At 34.6% G+C, this 16,322-nt stretch overlaps 1 protein-coding gene across 1 annotated transcript; it reads right to left on the reverse strand.

Moving 5' to 3' along the window:
* Positions 1 to 13,095: 13,095 nt before the first annotated feature.
* On the reverse strand, positions 13,096 to 14,470 carry LOC130510204 (F-box/LRR-repeat protein At2g40920-like). Its single transcript, XM_057006619.1, is given in 2 exon segments — positions 13,096 to 13,746; positions 13,748 to 14,470. Coding segments are annotated over 2 exon segments (1,155 nt in total). The 5' UTR covers positions 14,312 to 14,470; the 3' UTR covers positions 13,096 to 13,155.
* Positions 14,471 to 16,322: the final 1,852 nt, after the last annotated feature.

Genomic DNA, 16,322 nt, shown 5'->3' on the forward strand with positions numbered 1-16,322 from the left:
CAATTGCCAGTCTTAGTGGTTGTCGTTACTATGTTCTCTTTCTTGATGATTTTTCACATTACTTATGGGTTTATCCAATTCGCAGGAAAAGTGATGTTTTCTCAAAATTCTTACACTTCAGCGCCTATGTCAGTAACCAATTCAAAACGAGCATCAAAACTTTTCTGTGCGACAATGGTGGAGAATATGATAACTCTTACTTTCACAATCATTTCTCTACTCATGGCATCTCTTTCAGGTTCTCTTGTCCTAATACATCCCAACAGAACGGCAAGTCTGAGAGGATGATAAGAACGCTGAATAAGGCCATACGGACACTCTTGTTTCAAGCCCATCTTTCTTATTTGGTAGAGGCATTAAAACGTTGCGACTCATGTGCTAAATATTTTGCCCTCTGCTTCTATCGGTAATCATACTCCTCACTTCAAGCTTTTCAATCAAATCCCAAAGTATGATCATCTTCGTATCTTTGGATCTCTTTGTTTTCCGAACATACATTACACCAACACGAACAAACTCTCACCTCGTTCTACTCCATGTTTGTTTCTAGGTTATCCTCTTCATCATCGAGGATACAGGTGTCTAGATTTGAAAACCAATCGTATAATTATTTCTAGACATGTGGTGTTTGATGAACATACTTTTCCTAAAGCAGAAAAAGCCTCAGAAAACTCTCTAGTGTCTTTGATTTTCTTGAAACAGAGCCTTCACAAATTTTCAAAAATATTCTTCTTGCTCCTCAAACACAGACTGTTTCAACTCTTCCCCAACCACTTCCTTCGTCAACATCATCTCGAGTTCTCGTTCAGCCATCTACCCTTCCGGCACCGAGAATGACGACACGAAGTCAGGTTGGAATTCGAAAACCTAAGCAAATTTTCTCTTTATACACTTCCTCTGCTTCTCGTCTTCCAACTAGCCACCACAAAGCTTTAGCTGATCCGAACTGGAACCCAGCTATGACGGATGAGTACGATGCTCAGATTAAAAATAAGACATGGAGTTTAGTACCTAGACCTTATGGAGCTAACATTATTAATTCTTTGTGGTTGTACAAGCTTAAACTTGATGCAGAAGGAAATCTAGAACGTCACAAGGCGCGCCTGGTAGCAAATGGAAAGTCACAACAACCTGGAGTGGATTATGATGAAACGTTTAGCCCGGTGGTCAAACCTGCGACAATCCGAACCGTCCTCAACGTTGCCGTCTCAAATGGCTGGGATATGAGACAACTGGATGTCAAAAACACTTTTTTACATGGCTCAATTTCAGAGACAATCTACATGCATCAACCACCTGGATTTGTTGATAAGGCAAACCCCAATCACGTGTGCAAGCTTCACAAAGCTCTCTACGGCTTTAAACAGGCTCCACGAGCTTGGAATGCTCGGTTTGCCTCTTATCTCTCTCGTCTTGGCTTTGTTACTAGCAAGAGTGATACATCACTGTTTGTCCTTCGCCAAGGAAATCTCCTTTATGTTGATGATATAGTACTAACCGGTTCATCTAAGGAGTTGATTTCAGGAATCATATCAAAGCTAAAGCAAGAGTTTTCGATCACTGATATGGACAAATTAAGTTACTTTCTTGGAGTCAAGGTTGAATACAACAAACAAGGAATCTTATTGACTCAACAACAGTATGCGAAAGAGATAATAGCTAGAGCTGGAATGACAGAGTGCAAGCCAGTCTTCACTCCGGTTGATGTAAATGCGAAGCTCTCAGGAAATACAGGCGATCCAATCAAAAACCCAACTGAGTATCGAAGTCTAGCTGGCGCTTTGCAGTACCTAACCTTCACGAGACCTGACATAGCTTATGCTGTGCAACAGATTTGTCTCTTCATGCACGATCCTCGCGAACAACATATGAGCGCTCTCCGGATTATCAGATACATTAAGGGAACAACTTCACACGGATTGCAAATCTTCAAGTCCAAGCTCGCTACTCTAACGGCTTACTCTTACGCCGATTGGGCGGGTTGCCCCGACACTAGAAGATCAACATCCGGCTATGCAATTTACCTTGGTGAAAATCTGATATCCTGGTCTTCCAAGCGCCAACAAACAGTGTCAAGATCAAGTGCTGAAGCTGAATACAAGGGAATAGCCAATGCTGTTGCGGAAACTTGTTTTCTACGCAACCTGCTACTTGAGCTCCATTGTCCACTCCGCACGGCTACTCTAGTGTTTTGCGATAATATAAGCTCTGTCTACCTATCCACAAACCCAGTGAAGCATCAACGGACCAAACACATTGAAATCGATCTGCACTTCGTAAGGGAAAAGGTTGCTTTAGGACAAGTCAAAGTCTTCCATGTTCCCTCTTCACTTCAGTACACAGATATCTTCACCAAAGGGATCCCAACTTCGCTATTCACAGACTTCAGAACCAGCTTGACCGTTCGCTGCGCCAACGATCTCACTGCGGGAGGGTGAAAGAATCAATTATTCAAATAAGATTTAGTCTTATTGTATATTCCTCTGTTTAGATATTCTCTCCCTATTTCTAGGATCTGTCAACTGTAACTAGTTTATATAGGATCCTCCTTGTACGTTTGAGATCAATACAGAATACACAAACTTTCAGATTTACGGGTCAAATAATTAATCATCTTCTATTGTTGAGAACTGAACCCAAAATTCCCAAAGCATCAAAAGTAAGTAAAGTGCTAACCAAAAAAAAAAAAGTAAAGTGCTAACGTCAAGCGTACCAAAGACGGAAGGGATAATTCTCCGGAAGAGATTGAGATAAGGATCATATAGATTTCTAATGGCAGACAAAGGCTTGTTATCAGTTCAGCTACCGCGAGCCCATCACCACTGCTCTCCGAATCTTAAATTACTCTAACAGCATCGGAAGCTTCGAAGGAAAAGAACTTTTGAAGAATTTTTCTACACTTGATAAAGAAGATTATCTGACAGTGTTTTACCAAAAAAAAAGATTATCTGACAGTGGTTATTAAATATTACTAGTAGCTAACTTTTAATATTGATTTTATCACATATATATAGGATTTTGAAGATTTTTTCGTTTAGATCAATGAACAATTTTATTATACGATTTTTTTAACGTCTGAATCGATTATTATCGAGTAATTATGCTATTACAACGATGAGAATATTACAAAGACAATTCTACAGCCGACAATTCTACCACCCTGTGAGAATACACGCCTGACTGCACCACTCTGAGCCGTCCTATGAGATCCATGTTCGATGGTACGCCCTACACAAAGCTGAAGATCTCATGTAAAATGTTTCTCTATAATCTGCATAATTTGGTATTTTCTAGAGTTTGAACCCCAAACCTCCGGGTGTAGAAGCAATTGAACCCTTAGTCAAACCAATGGATCAGGAGGGCTTCCACTTTTATTATACGAATTAGTAAGCATATATAATTTTATATTGATAAATAGAATATAACTCATTTGTTACTTAATTTTAGTGTTAATATAAACTGAAATCATTATTTTTTAAAAAAAACAGTAGATTAGTTATTTGATTCATTTATTTTAGGTTAGGGTAATAATAATTAAATTAAGTATAAGTAAAAATAACAGAAAATATAGTTAGATGCAATTGTCAAACGAGACTATTTGTAATTAGATTAAAATTGCTTCTATTTTAGGGTTAGAAAAATTTGAGAGGATATATTAAATTATAGATTTTATAAGCTACATAAATCCTAGATTTATGTTTGACAAATATTTTATTGATGGATTTAGAAATGAATCTAGAGTTTAATTTCTCAATCTGTTATAATTGGTAAAATATATATTGTTCAATCTGTTATAACTGGTAATATATATATTGTTACACAAAGATATTTTGGGCATATATTGCAAGTATCTTTCGGAAAATTTCAAAAATTAAAAATGCTTTAGAATTGACAAAAATCAATTCAAGATTGATTATTCAAATCAGTTATAGCAATTAACTATTTTCAATATCTTTTGACATATATTCTGGTCATTATTTGTAACAAAAATGAAATAAAGCCTCTTCACTTTGGCTACAGAAGAATAATCAATGTGTCATCGAACTCATAATTAAGAGCATCCGCATTAGCGGATCTAAGAGGTTCATGGGCCCGAATTCTTAGGGCTAAATTAATAAAATAAAATAAAAAATGCATTTAATTTGGTGAACCGATCCTTCGGCGTGAACCTGAAGAAAAGAGTTCAAGCCACGCGTCATGTTCTCAGTCGCCTTCTCCTCCAAAAGCACCTCACCCTCTCGCCAGTCTCTCCTTCGTCATCTCCGATCTGTAAGTCACTGCAAATTTGTTTCTCCCTCCCACTGACTTGCTGGATCTCTGGTGTCTCCAATAAACTCCGGCGGAGTAAAACCCTAAATCGGCTCTTTACTTTTTTCGCCTCCGACCAAAGGGAATGAAGGTGTTCCATCTCGACCGCGAAAACACTCTCTCTGTTTCTCTCTTCTCCGATGTCACCAACTCCAAGTACTCTCTCTCTCTTCCTTGCTTCCGTACAAATACTTATGAGAATCTCTGTTTAGTTTAATCTATATTTTAGCTATAAAACCTGCTCAGAAAGCACTTGTCTCCAGTGGGGGTCTAGTTCGGTGGTCTAGATTATTGATTTATAACTGTTGTGAGTTAGGACTGGAGAACAGTTAGTTATGTCTTGAGAGAATGAGAAAAGTATCTCGGCACTAATCTGGCATCTCTGGTTTGGTGAATTGTAATAAGAATAGATATATACAAACAACTTTTCTAATATTGTTCGTTTATTGCTCCAAACTAGATTACAGAATCATTGAAACGATGTGGGATATCTCAAAGCTCTACTTACATTCTAGCTGCCTGGTTCAATGCTTCTCCCCTTGAGGTCATCATCATCATCTAAATAATTCATGTTCTTGCTTTTTTTTAGATTCTGTTTTCTTGGAGATACCAGATCCGAAAACTCGTTTCCCCCTCCTAAGCGTTACAATTATTGTATAAGTTTAGCTTAGGGAGATAAATAGACTTTGTTTCTCAAACTGGCCTTTTCAACTAATGCTTATACGCTTAGGAATATGTGTTTGTGTTTGTAGCTTACTCGGACAGAGCAAGAACGTTTGATTCTTCTTAGTGTTTCCTTCACGGCTTCAACCTCTTTGCAACCTTTTCTTTTAATGTCGTTATTGGCTTTACAAATAGTTTGGCTACGTAGGTGGACATTTAAGTTACTTTCGTTAACAATGCTCATAGATTTCACAAAGTTCTATAAACTTCAGATCGTTAATATATGTAACAGAAGTTAAGTGGGCACTGTTTTTGACTTGAGATCTTGCGTTAGGACTATAGTCTTCTACATGAAAGTTATGAACTCCAATTTCAGGTTTACCAATGGGAGAACACAATTGATAGAGGTTCATCACTATTTATGGTCCCATCATAAAATTATTAAAAAATATCTATGAACCCCAAGAGGGAGTTTACTAATGAGGATGCTCTAAGTTCAGTATTTCTCAGTGTCCGAATAGAAAGAAGTAATCTCATCGGTGAATGGTGATTCACAACCAGATGATACATTGAAGCATCCAAGAGTTTAGAGGGAAAATGACGATGAACAATATTATCAAATTTTATTTTTCGAATACATGAAAGTTATTTACGAAGACATTACACATCCAAACAAAAATTAATAATATTTCCTACATTTTAATGTGATATGTCGTTAACCTACTCTATTTGACTCAAACCCCTTAATAGTATCCCTAGCATTCTGCCTAGATATCTTCTTCAGTGCATATTGTGTTGCAGTGAAAATGTTGATGTACGTAATAACTTTATCATGTTTTTCACCACCTACATAAACAAGATTCACCGGCTTTTTCTTATTCCCTCTTATCAGCGGTTTCTTCTCAGCAGCAGGAGGCTTCGTCTCCGTTGAAAATGGAGAGGAAGTTTGGATCGGGCTCGTCTTCTCGTTTTAGGAATCCGAAACATCATTTCTAGCAACAACATTATACTTTCACCTCTTTCACTTTATATGTTCACACTTATAACACATTCATAAAGTTGTTCTAGTGCTACCTTAATTACCAATACTCGATCGGCGCATAAACATTTACCCTCGATGAAATGATGAAATCTATTACCATCTCTTAAGGTGATCTCTCGCTTCTTGATCAACAACATATACTTAAAAGCAGCACAAATTGGAAAGACATTCTATAACTCCCATGATAGAGCGTAATACAATAATAATCTGCACATTCCTACTTGCCTACTAATTTCAGAGATTCATAATGTATGCTTTTTAGAGTAAAAAAACTCTAAGACACACAAATAGACGTTTCTTTGAACAACAAGTCCAAGACTTGAAAGATGCTCGACACAAATTATTCAAACTTTTAACAGAGAGTCAGACCAATTTGAAGGTTTTCTTCTTTTTCGTTCATGTAAGTAATTACTGAAACTAAATAAAAAACAATGTTTGCTTAAACACCTAATTTTAAAAACAACTAGATATGGATTTGCCCGGTCACTACCTTTTCATTTTCTTAAAAAGACATAGTATTTTTTTTGAAATTCAAAGAATAACAATTCAAATCGTTTATTCAACTTCATATACTATTTTAAAATATGTAGGAAAATTAATCATTTTAAATATTATCAGATTATATTCATTTTATCGGGTCAACAATTGTCAGTGAAGGTTTATTAGTGGTTTTGGGTTTTAAAAGGTTTAATTGTGTATTTAAATTGTGTATTTGTAGTTAAATCTAAAACTGATTATATGGTCACCTTATTTAGCGATTTTTCACGTATTCGGATTGGATAAGAAAACACTAAAACTCAAACAATATAAATGTATAAGGTTACAAAATTTTAAAACGCATAAACTTATAAATACCAAATCTTTTTTTTTTTAATATTTTTTTCTAATAAATTCCGCGTTTTTAAAACGCGGATGAAATGTAGTTTATAGTTGAACATGATATTTATAGTTTGCAATAATTCGACCCGGTTATATTTATATGCTATCTATGAGTAGTATGTAAACTGTATACTAACATTTATTTTTTATTTTTTGAAAGCAAGTATACTAACATTTATGAACGTTTGAACATAAAACTTTTTTAAATTAATAGATTCTGGTTTTATACTACTATAAAATCAGAATGTTGTAGTGTTTCTACTTTAATAAGATAGATAATTCATAGCTTCATAAATATTTGTTCATAAAAATAATAACATTCATAATTATAGTCATTGAATTTGTAACAATAAATATTTAAAATTTTACAATATGTTAGGCTTTAAGTGATGAACGGTTCAATCTGTAGGAATAACTATTAAGCAACTATAACATGCGATAATAAAGATACTTAGAAATTAATTTTCATTTGCAGAGTAGCATAGTATGCCCAAAAATACTAATTCCTCTTTTTCCTATTCTAAGTAGTTTTAGCCAAAAAAAAAGAAGAAATTGCTTCACAATATAAGTAGTTTACGTATTTTAATACACATTTTAATTTATTAAATATTGTGTGAACAATGAAATAGTGTTAGGTTTTGTTATAATTGGTTGAGTTAATTGATTAAATGATATTTTTTAAATAATCCAAGACCGATTGTCGAGTATTCACTAGTATTTTGAATTTCTTTTAGATTTTATTCACATTGCATAAGCTATATATTGCTCGGAATTTAATCAAAAATAACTTCAATTTGCTAATTTTATTGGTTCTGAACTCTATGTACAGATTAATTAAAACACATATATGAAAATAACGATGTTGTGTTTTTCAAGTAGATACCAAAATATTTGATTTAAGTTATTTTATTTTGGTCTTTAACTGATATTCAAAGCTGACAACAACATGAATCAGAAGTACATACGCCATCGTAATAACCCTGATATTTACAAAAAATAATGCAGCCGGAATCTCCAGCACGACATATCTCTAACTTAGGGAAACATTGACGACCCATCTGCTTTACTCCATAACCTATTTTATTATATAAATATTACCAAACCAATCAGGGCCGGATCTGAAAATATGGGGGCGATAAACATTTTTTAAGGACATTTGTAAGAGTTTTTTTCAAAATTTGAGGGCCTAAACCCATATAAAATATGTCAAAAAAATTTGGGGGCCAATACTAATGTTTCATTGGCTTTGCCTAAATCCGGCCTTGAATCCAGTATGTATATAATCTATCTTATTAAAACAAAAACATTACAATTTATTCTAGGTGGATTTTAAAGTTGAACCTTATGTAATTAATGTAATATTAATCTACTTATTATTAGACATGTTTTTTTATAAATAATTAATATCAACCATTATCATAGTTTTTTACTTCTTACCTTATTATTATATCCACTACGCATGTTTCTTTATATTACATATATTTTACTATAAGCTAGATACATCCACTAGCATATAAGATAGATTATTAATACATCTACTAACATATAATACTATACGACATATTACTAATAATACAATATATTATATGTATTCATTAACTTGCATCTATCAATATTAGCAATACTATAAAGACGACTAACTCTATACTTTGAACCTATAAACTATCATATACTAATTTATAACAAAATGATATTACTGTTACAAATTAGTTTTTATAAAAATTATTTATAGTAGCAATTTGTCATATAATATAAATTTAATCAAGACCCAAATTTTTTTTTCTATTCAGAAAAAAAAACCTACGAATATATACCATTAAATTAGCCAAAAATCTTTCGAATAAATAGTAAATCTCACCAACTAAAAAAAATGAATTAAAAATATAACAAAAAAATTATGTTTGAAATTTAGCTCACTAGGTCGGCTATAAATCTGTTCATTTCAGGTATGAGTTCTTCGAGTTCTCAACATTTTGATCTAAGTAGGTATTTGATTTTTTTTTTGTCCGGGTCAACTTTTTTTGGTTCCGGATCATTCTAACTTTTTATATTATAAATCTTAAATAATATACAACATGTATATAAAATATGTGAATCAAAAGATAAATCCGCGCAGGCGCGCGGGTCATGATCTAGTTTTCATTAAAAGGGACAAAATATATTTCGTAATTATAAAATGAAGAATAAACCATTACCTGGAATATTTGAAGTGGTTGGTTGACAATGAACGGAAGATACGATGAAGAGGACAGTGAAAACAAATGTGACTACAAATTTTATGGTGCTAGCCATTTCTATAGTAATCTCCTAACTCTTTTTGTTTTGTTTTTTTGTCTTATCTTCTGTGTTTGGATTGATATATTTATAGTGAGACAATTATATGCAAAGTTCTGGTCAGAATTTTAAAAGGAGCAAAATCTTTCATTGTAAAAGGAAGAATATCAATACTAGGAAGAATATCAATACTAGTAAGTAGTCTAGGTTTGACCATTCCATTTAATAATACAATTAATTTTTTTTCTTACAACTAAATTGTCTAATGTTAATTATACATCTTATATTTTTAATACTACATCATCGACTACAACAAAATTGACTATTGACTAATAATAAATATATCAATACTATTAAAACATAAACAATAATTATCTATTTGCAAATAGTCTAGGTTGGACAATTTCATTTAATAATACAATTAAGTTTTTTTTTTACAACTAAATTGTCTAATATTAATTATACATATTATATTTTTTTATACTACATCATCGACTACAACAAACTTGACTATTGACTAATGTTAAATATTCATCTTATCTTTACAAATAGTTTAGACTATATAAAATCAATCATATAATTTTAGCGATTAATGGTGTATGTTCACTAGATTCATCACCTTTCTTTGTACACCATATGTTATTACATAAACTTCATGATATCTTTGTTTGTTTGTATATATTAGGCATTTATCAATCGAACTATGAACCTGCAAAATGTATAGCTAAATAAACAAGCAAATAACAAACATCAATATCATATAAACCACCCCATTTTCTAAGCACCTAAGCTTCATGTCCATACTTTGTGTACTATGTATGTTAGCCATTCATTCGAATCAAAGCTTGAAGCCTGCGCATTGAAAAATTTCCGTCCATAGAAGATTGTAATATTTCAAAGACATTCACACATGTTCCTTTCTATCTAACCATCATCAAATTATAAATAAAAGAAAATTCAATTTCAAAGTTTATCTTTGATCACATCTAAAAAGAAGCAAATTTAAGGTTAAAAAATGAAAGTTAAAGCGCAATATTGAAAACATGAAATTAGTTATGGACCAGTCAATTTAATTTTATGGATTATTATTGATGCATTGGACAACTATGGGAAGCAGATGCACTCGTGGAAGAAGAAGTGGGAAATAAACAAGGTTCGTTTTTATTTATGAAACAATTTTTTAATTTTTTAAAATATTTTTTTATTTATTTAACAATTTTTTTTTAAAGGTTCCAAAGGGGATGGACCCGACGGTGTGGCGGGAGTTGGGTGTGCATTGGAGTAAGAACGAAGTGAGAGCAACTTCTTCCACCAACTCCACCAACCGCAAGAGCGACCGTAAGGGGAAGGGCATGTACATCCATAACTTGGGTGCTTAATCTTTAGCCAGTCTGGGGGATCGCTTGGTAAGCTTGTCGGGTTTTATTATATTATTTAAGATTCTAATATTTTTTGTGCATTTCTTTTAATTACTAATGTTTGTTTAATTTATGTTTTTTTCAAGGCGGAAGAAAATGAGGGGGAGCCGGTTGATCATCTCCGCCTAATAAAGACGGCGTATACCAACAAGAAGACCGGCGAGATTGATGATGGTGTTGTGAGGGATGTGGTCACCCTCATCGACAGTAAGATGGAACAGGAAGTGTCTCAGCTTCAAACCGAGGATGACGATTCGACGGGATCGACCGGCTTGCCTCGGGTTCGGATCAACCAAATCGTTGAAGCGGTAAGTTCATTTTTTAAAGTTCAATCCATTTTTATATTATTTAAATTTGACACTTTCTTTTTCAGTCGGTTCCAAAGAAGAAGGGCCGTTTGTTCGGTTTGGCTCGTCGGTCTTCCTCGGTTCCGTCTGCTTCTGCACCACCACCGTCCTATGTTGATCAAGAAGTCCTTCTGAGTCAGATGAGGGACAAGGATGTTCGAATATCTGCGCTTGAGTCCATGGTGGCGAGTCAAGAGGCAGGCTGGGAGGCACAGAGGAAGCTGAACGAGCAAATGATGGCGATGATGAGGAGCATGAACCCGAACGCCAACGTGGACTTCCCGACCATGCCAGACCCGGACTTCCAAACCCCGTAGTTTAATTTCTTTCAAAAACTCTAAATGTTTTCTTTTGATTTGTATGACTTTGAATTTTAAATAATATGTTTTCAATTTAAATTTTAATTTTATATTTTCGAATTTAAATTTTAAAAATATTTTTTTAAAAAAATATTTTTTTAAAAAAATAATAATTTTCAATATATTCCGAGGAACAGCTATCCTCGGTATATACTGAGGGAAGTGTTCCTCGAATATTCCGAGGGACAGTTTCCTCGAAAATTTTCGAGGGCTGCTTTTCTCGAAAATTTTCGAGGAAACTTTCCCTCGAAATATTCCGAGGAACACTGGTCCTCGAAATTTTTCGAGGAAAAAGTCCCTTGGAATTTTCCGACGACCCCGTTTCCTCGAAAACTTTCGTAGGTATTTTTCCTCGGTATAATCCCCGGTATATACCGAGGGAATTGTTCCTCAATATATACCGAGGACCTCTTCTACGAAGGACAGTCCTCTAAATATCCTCGGAATTATGTTTCTTCGAAATTCCGTCACAAATTTTCGAGCACATTTCGAGGGAAAATGAAATTTCGAGGAGATTTTTTCGAGGGACATTTTCCTTGGTATTTCGTCGGAATACGCTTATTCCGACGAAATACCGAGGAAAAAATCTTTCAGTATCAGCGTGTTTTCTTGTAGTGGGTTCTTAATTAGGCCATTCTAAGTAGTTCTATTCTATCATATGTTTGTATTCGTCATATTTATTAATGATGTTTACTACAAGTTTGTTTTCTACCAAGGGCTAGTTTCATCCTTTTAAGTGGTAGCAAAATTAATTCTAAGCAAATGTGTGTTAGTTTTGCATGTATTGTACACTATTAGACTCGGGTTTAATCATTGACTTTCAACATAAAACCAAATTTTCAAAAAAATATATTTAAAATCAAATGGTGATTAATGAATTAGTTATAACCCTTTATATATCTCTATAATATTATTTGAGAAGTCAGTTTTCTATGTGTCGCGCTCACGTTAACTCTCACGATGGTTGATTACATTGATACCCTTAATGAATTAAAAATATTACATTTAAATACTATTATTGTTTTTATGTAGTTTCCTTTTAAAAAAATTTCATATAACATATATACTGAAAAAGGAAACATTTATAAATTTTAAAAATCAAATTTAAAAACGAAAATATATATGTATATATAATATGATTTATAAATATTTATATCCGTGCATGAGCACGGGAATATCAGCTAGTTAGGTAATGTCTCTGATGGTAAAGGGCTTCACGACTACAAGTTCTAACTAAGTTCGAGTTTTAGTAACCGTCGATTAAAATGGGGTGAAAAAACGGCCCCATGAATGTCTTCGGAGAATTCTCCGGCTTAGCTCCAATAAACAATTATTAGATTCTAGTCGGGTCTCTTTCAAGGGTATTCGAATACTAGTATTATAAAAAAATACAGTATAATCTCTATAAATTAATACTCGATAAATTAATAATCTCAATAAATTAAGAAATTTTCTCGGTCCCGAGTTGGACCGGTTCAAATATGATACAAATAAAAAAAAATAAGATAATATTTTTTTTAGAAAATCCTATGTAAATATATGGTCCCACTAAAATTATAAACTAATAATATATCTCTATATACATTTCATATAAGTACAAAGTAAGTATTATATTTTTGATTTTATATTAAGAATGAAAATACCTATATTTTTTCTTAGCATTATTTGACAATATTTAGTAAAATTATATCGAAAAAGCACATATAGTTATATGAAACATAAAAATATAAATCAAGCAAGATAATAAAACAACGGATCAAAAGAAGAAAGCATATCCCATGAAGATGACCGTCTCACTCTCACTCAGTTACATTTATTCTAACAGCAATGTTTGAATTGTAAAAAAACGGTAAAAAAACTAGTGCTCAAGTTTCCAAGTAGATGACCCTCTCACTCTCACTCATCAACCTCAAGTCATAGTAGCATTCTTCGTCAAACCAACGGTGTGGTACTCCTTGGATTTCAACCTTACTTAAGCCATTGCTTTGCAAATCATAACACAAAATGTAGAATCCAGAATGCATCTCCAACGGTGCCAAGATAACTTTTCCGTCTTGAGTTGTGCCTTTTACAATAAACTCAGTGTCCTGGACTAAATGCCTCTGACAAGGCTGCAAAACCAGACTCCTCTTGGACCATTCCTTTTTCTCAGCATCTTCCAATACCAATAATACCGCCATACCCTCAGTTTTTAAGTAGCTACATTCGAAAATAGCTATTTTGCCACCATAATCTATAAGTTCTGCCTTCATCTCAATTGCAGGAACGGACATATTAGCCATGACATCCTCAGGTGCTATGATGGTAGTTAACTCTTCAGACCTAACGTCGAAACTCACAATCGCGCAAGTGTACATATCATGCCACGCCAGATAATGTACTACTGATCCACTGATAGACTGTCCTCGTGAGAAAGGGGCATGAGGACGATAATTCTTATGCGAAACAACCTTTTTTCCAGGAACCTCCAGCTTCTAGCACGAACACCCAGTGCTCTGATTTCAGATTAAACAATTTGCCCGAATATATAACACTTGTGCATAATAGTTTATGTTGATCATTAACTGAATCATATCCGAAAGAGTACCGGCTAATATACCTCGTTTGACCTTTATCGGCTATGATGTCAGCTTTTATCTTGGGTAAGGTCAAACGCTGTCCGGTGCTGGGGTTGTATAGACAAGCCTTTTTCCCCACTGTGAAACACATCAAGCCGTGGAGATCATTCAAGTAGTAGCATCCCATCCCTGGGATGCTCAAATCTTGGTCGACCACAAAACAAGTGTTGTCTGGAGATGTTGATGACATGGACAGCAGTGCACTTTGCCCGCGTTCACCCACCAAACACATGTATAGACGTGGTTGTTGTTTTCGTTGTGTGATCGTATATACACTTTCGCAAAAATATGGAGAAGAGATGAGTGATGACCACTGCTTTGAGACGCACTTGAACCTCGCCAAGTACTTTCCTGGCAGTCTGATAAGAATTTCGACCAAGAGATCTAGAGGGATCTCGGACATGTCTCTTCCTCTTCCTCTTCCTCTTCCTCTTCCTCTTCCTCTTCTTCTTGTTGCGAGAGCTAGACCCAAAAAAGCCCCTTATCAACAAGTTACAAGAGCGATATGCTCTTAACTGCAGTTTTCTTTGAAGATAATGGATGCAAAAGTAGACAACTCATATGGAAACTCTATGATCCGACGGCAAAAACCTAATCTGTATGTATATTTTTATTAGGGCTATTCAATCCCGATATCTCGAATATCTGTTAGGTTTTGTTTTTAAGTTTTTCTGTATTTTGGTTTATAAAAAATAGATACCATTACCATATCAAAATCATATCTCTTTTTGTTTGCTTCGGTTTTTAAATTGTCGGTTTCCGGTTTTATACCAAAAAACCATTATTTTTTATAAAATATTTATGGATTTTGTTGTGAATATATTATGTGATCGACCCATTTCTGTCCAAACCGGACAGACCGGACCAAACCATTTCTGGACAAATCGGATGGACCGAACCGAACCAGACCGGACCAGACCAGTCTATGTTGAACCAGACATGACCAGGCCCGACTCAAGCCCAGCCCATGAAGACCAGAAGCTTGCGGCCCAGTGGAGTAGAGATAGAGACAAGTCCAAGAAGATAAACATCAAGAAGATTCATGTTTATCCATATGTAATTAGTGATTATCGTAATCATAGATAGATTAGGATTTATATTCCCTTATGTTATGGGATTTATATTTATCTCATTTCTAACTTGTATATATATGGACCTTCGGTCCTCGAGATTAATAATACGAAATCACTTCCATTTACAACACGTTATCAGCACGAGCTAACCTAAAACTCGAGCTAAACCTAAAATCCTAGAAAACCCTAGTTTATTCGCCGACTTCAAACAGTTCGAACTCCCTAACCACGAGGAACCAGAAGACGAGCTACCTACCGATTTGAAGATCTCGGAGAGACGAATCCAACGCCGAAGACCTTGACGCAATCCGAGTTCGGACGAGCCCGCAATCGTCGTTACAAGTCAATCGGACAGGGAAACCCTAATCTGCCCGATTTCTCTCTCTAAAAGACTCAACTTCAAATCGATCGTTCTCCCAAACCATAACGATCCAGACGACGTGCGACATATCCATTTGAAGCTATTGACGAGGAGAATCCAACGCCGCAGACCTCACCTCAATCCGTGATCAGACGCGTTCTCTACGTCAGCTACAAGCCGTACCGTCAACATCAGAAAACCTAAGGCTGTCAACTTTTTTTTCTTGTTTACTTGATAGCCGATTTGCTTAATTAATCATACTGATTCGTTTTTGATCTTTATGATCCTTTGTTTTAAGATTGATGTGAATACACGACCTGATGGAGATCCAAGTCATGAAGCCACAATCTCCTTGCTTGCAAATCAACTCCATTGATTCCAACCCAAAGCCGCAAACCCTAATCTTTTTCATTGTTATGCGATTTGTGTTTGATTCTTAAACTAACTTGATTTGCGTTTGTGTTTAAGGCATATAACTCAAGAGCAGCCTTGATTCATGAGCTTATCAAGATCCAAACCCTAACCAAGAGACTAAGCCGCCAACTATCTATAGTTTTTTTTTTTGTTGGAGATTTTGTTTCAATTTATACTAACTTGCTTTACTCTTGGGTTTAACCAAGATGAACTCTTGATTTACAATACCAGTCAACCCAATAGGAGGTTAAGGTAACCCTGATCATGAGATCATAATGTTTGATTGAACATCCTGATAGAAACAAATTGCTAGGATATCGGAGTAGAATTCCATGAATTAGGAATCGATTGATAGGATTAGATAATCTTTAGCAAACCCTTGAATCTAGGATTTTATAATCCTTATCCGGTTTTGAAAACCGGACAGTGCTAAACCAACCTTAAAACCGGTTGTGTTCTTGTTCATACTAATCTACAAACATCGACCATACACTTATATTATATCGGTTTTAAAACCGACCAGGTCTTGTTTTGTTTTAACCAAAGCCGTGTGGCTTGAGGTTTAT

This window comes from Raphanus sativus, chromosome 3 (genome assembly GCF_000801105.2).
Source record: "Raphanus sativus cultivar WK10039 chromosome 3, ASM80110v3, whole genome shotgun sequence".
Classification (NCBI taxonomy): Eukaryota; Viridiplantae; Streptophyta; class Magnoliopsida; order Brassicales; family Brassicaceae; genus Raphanus; species Raphanus sativus.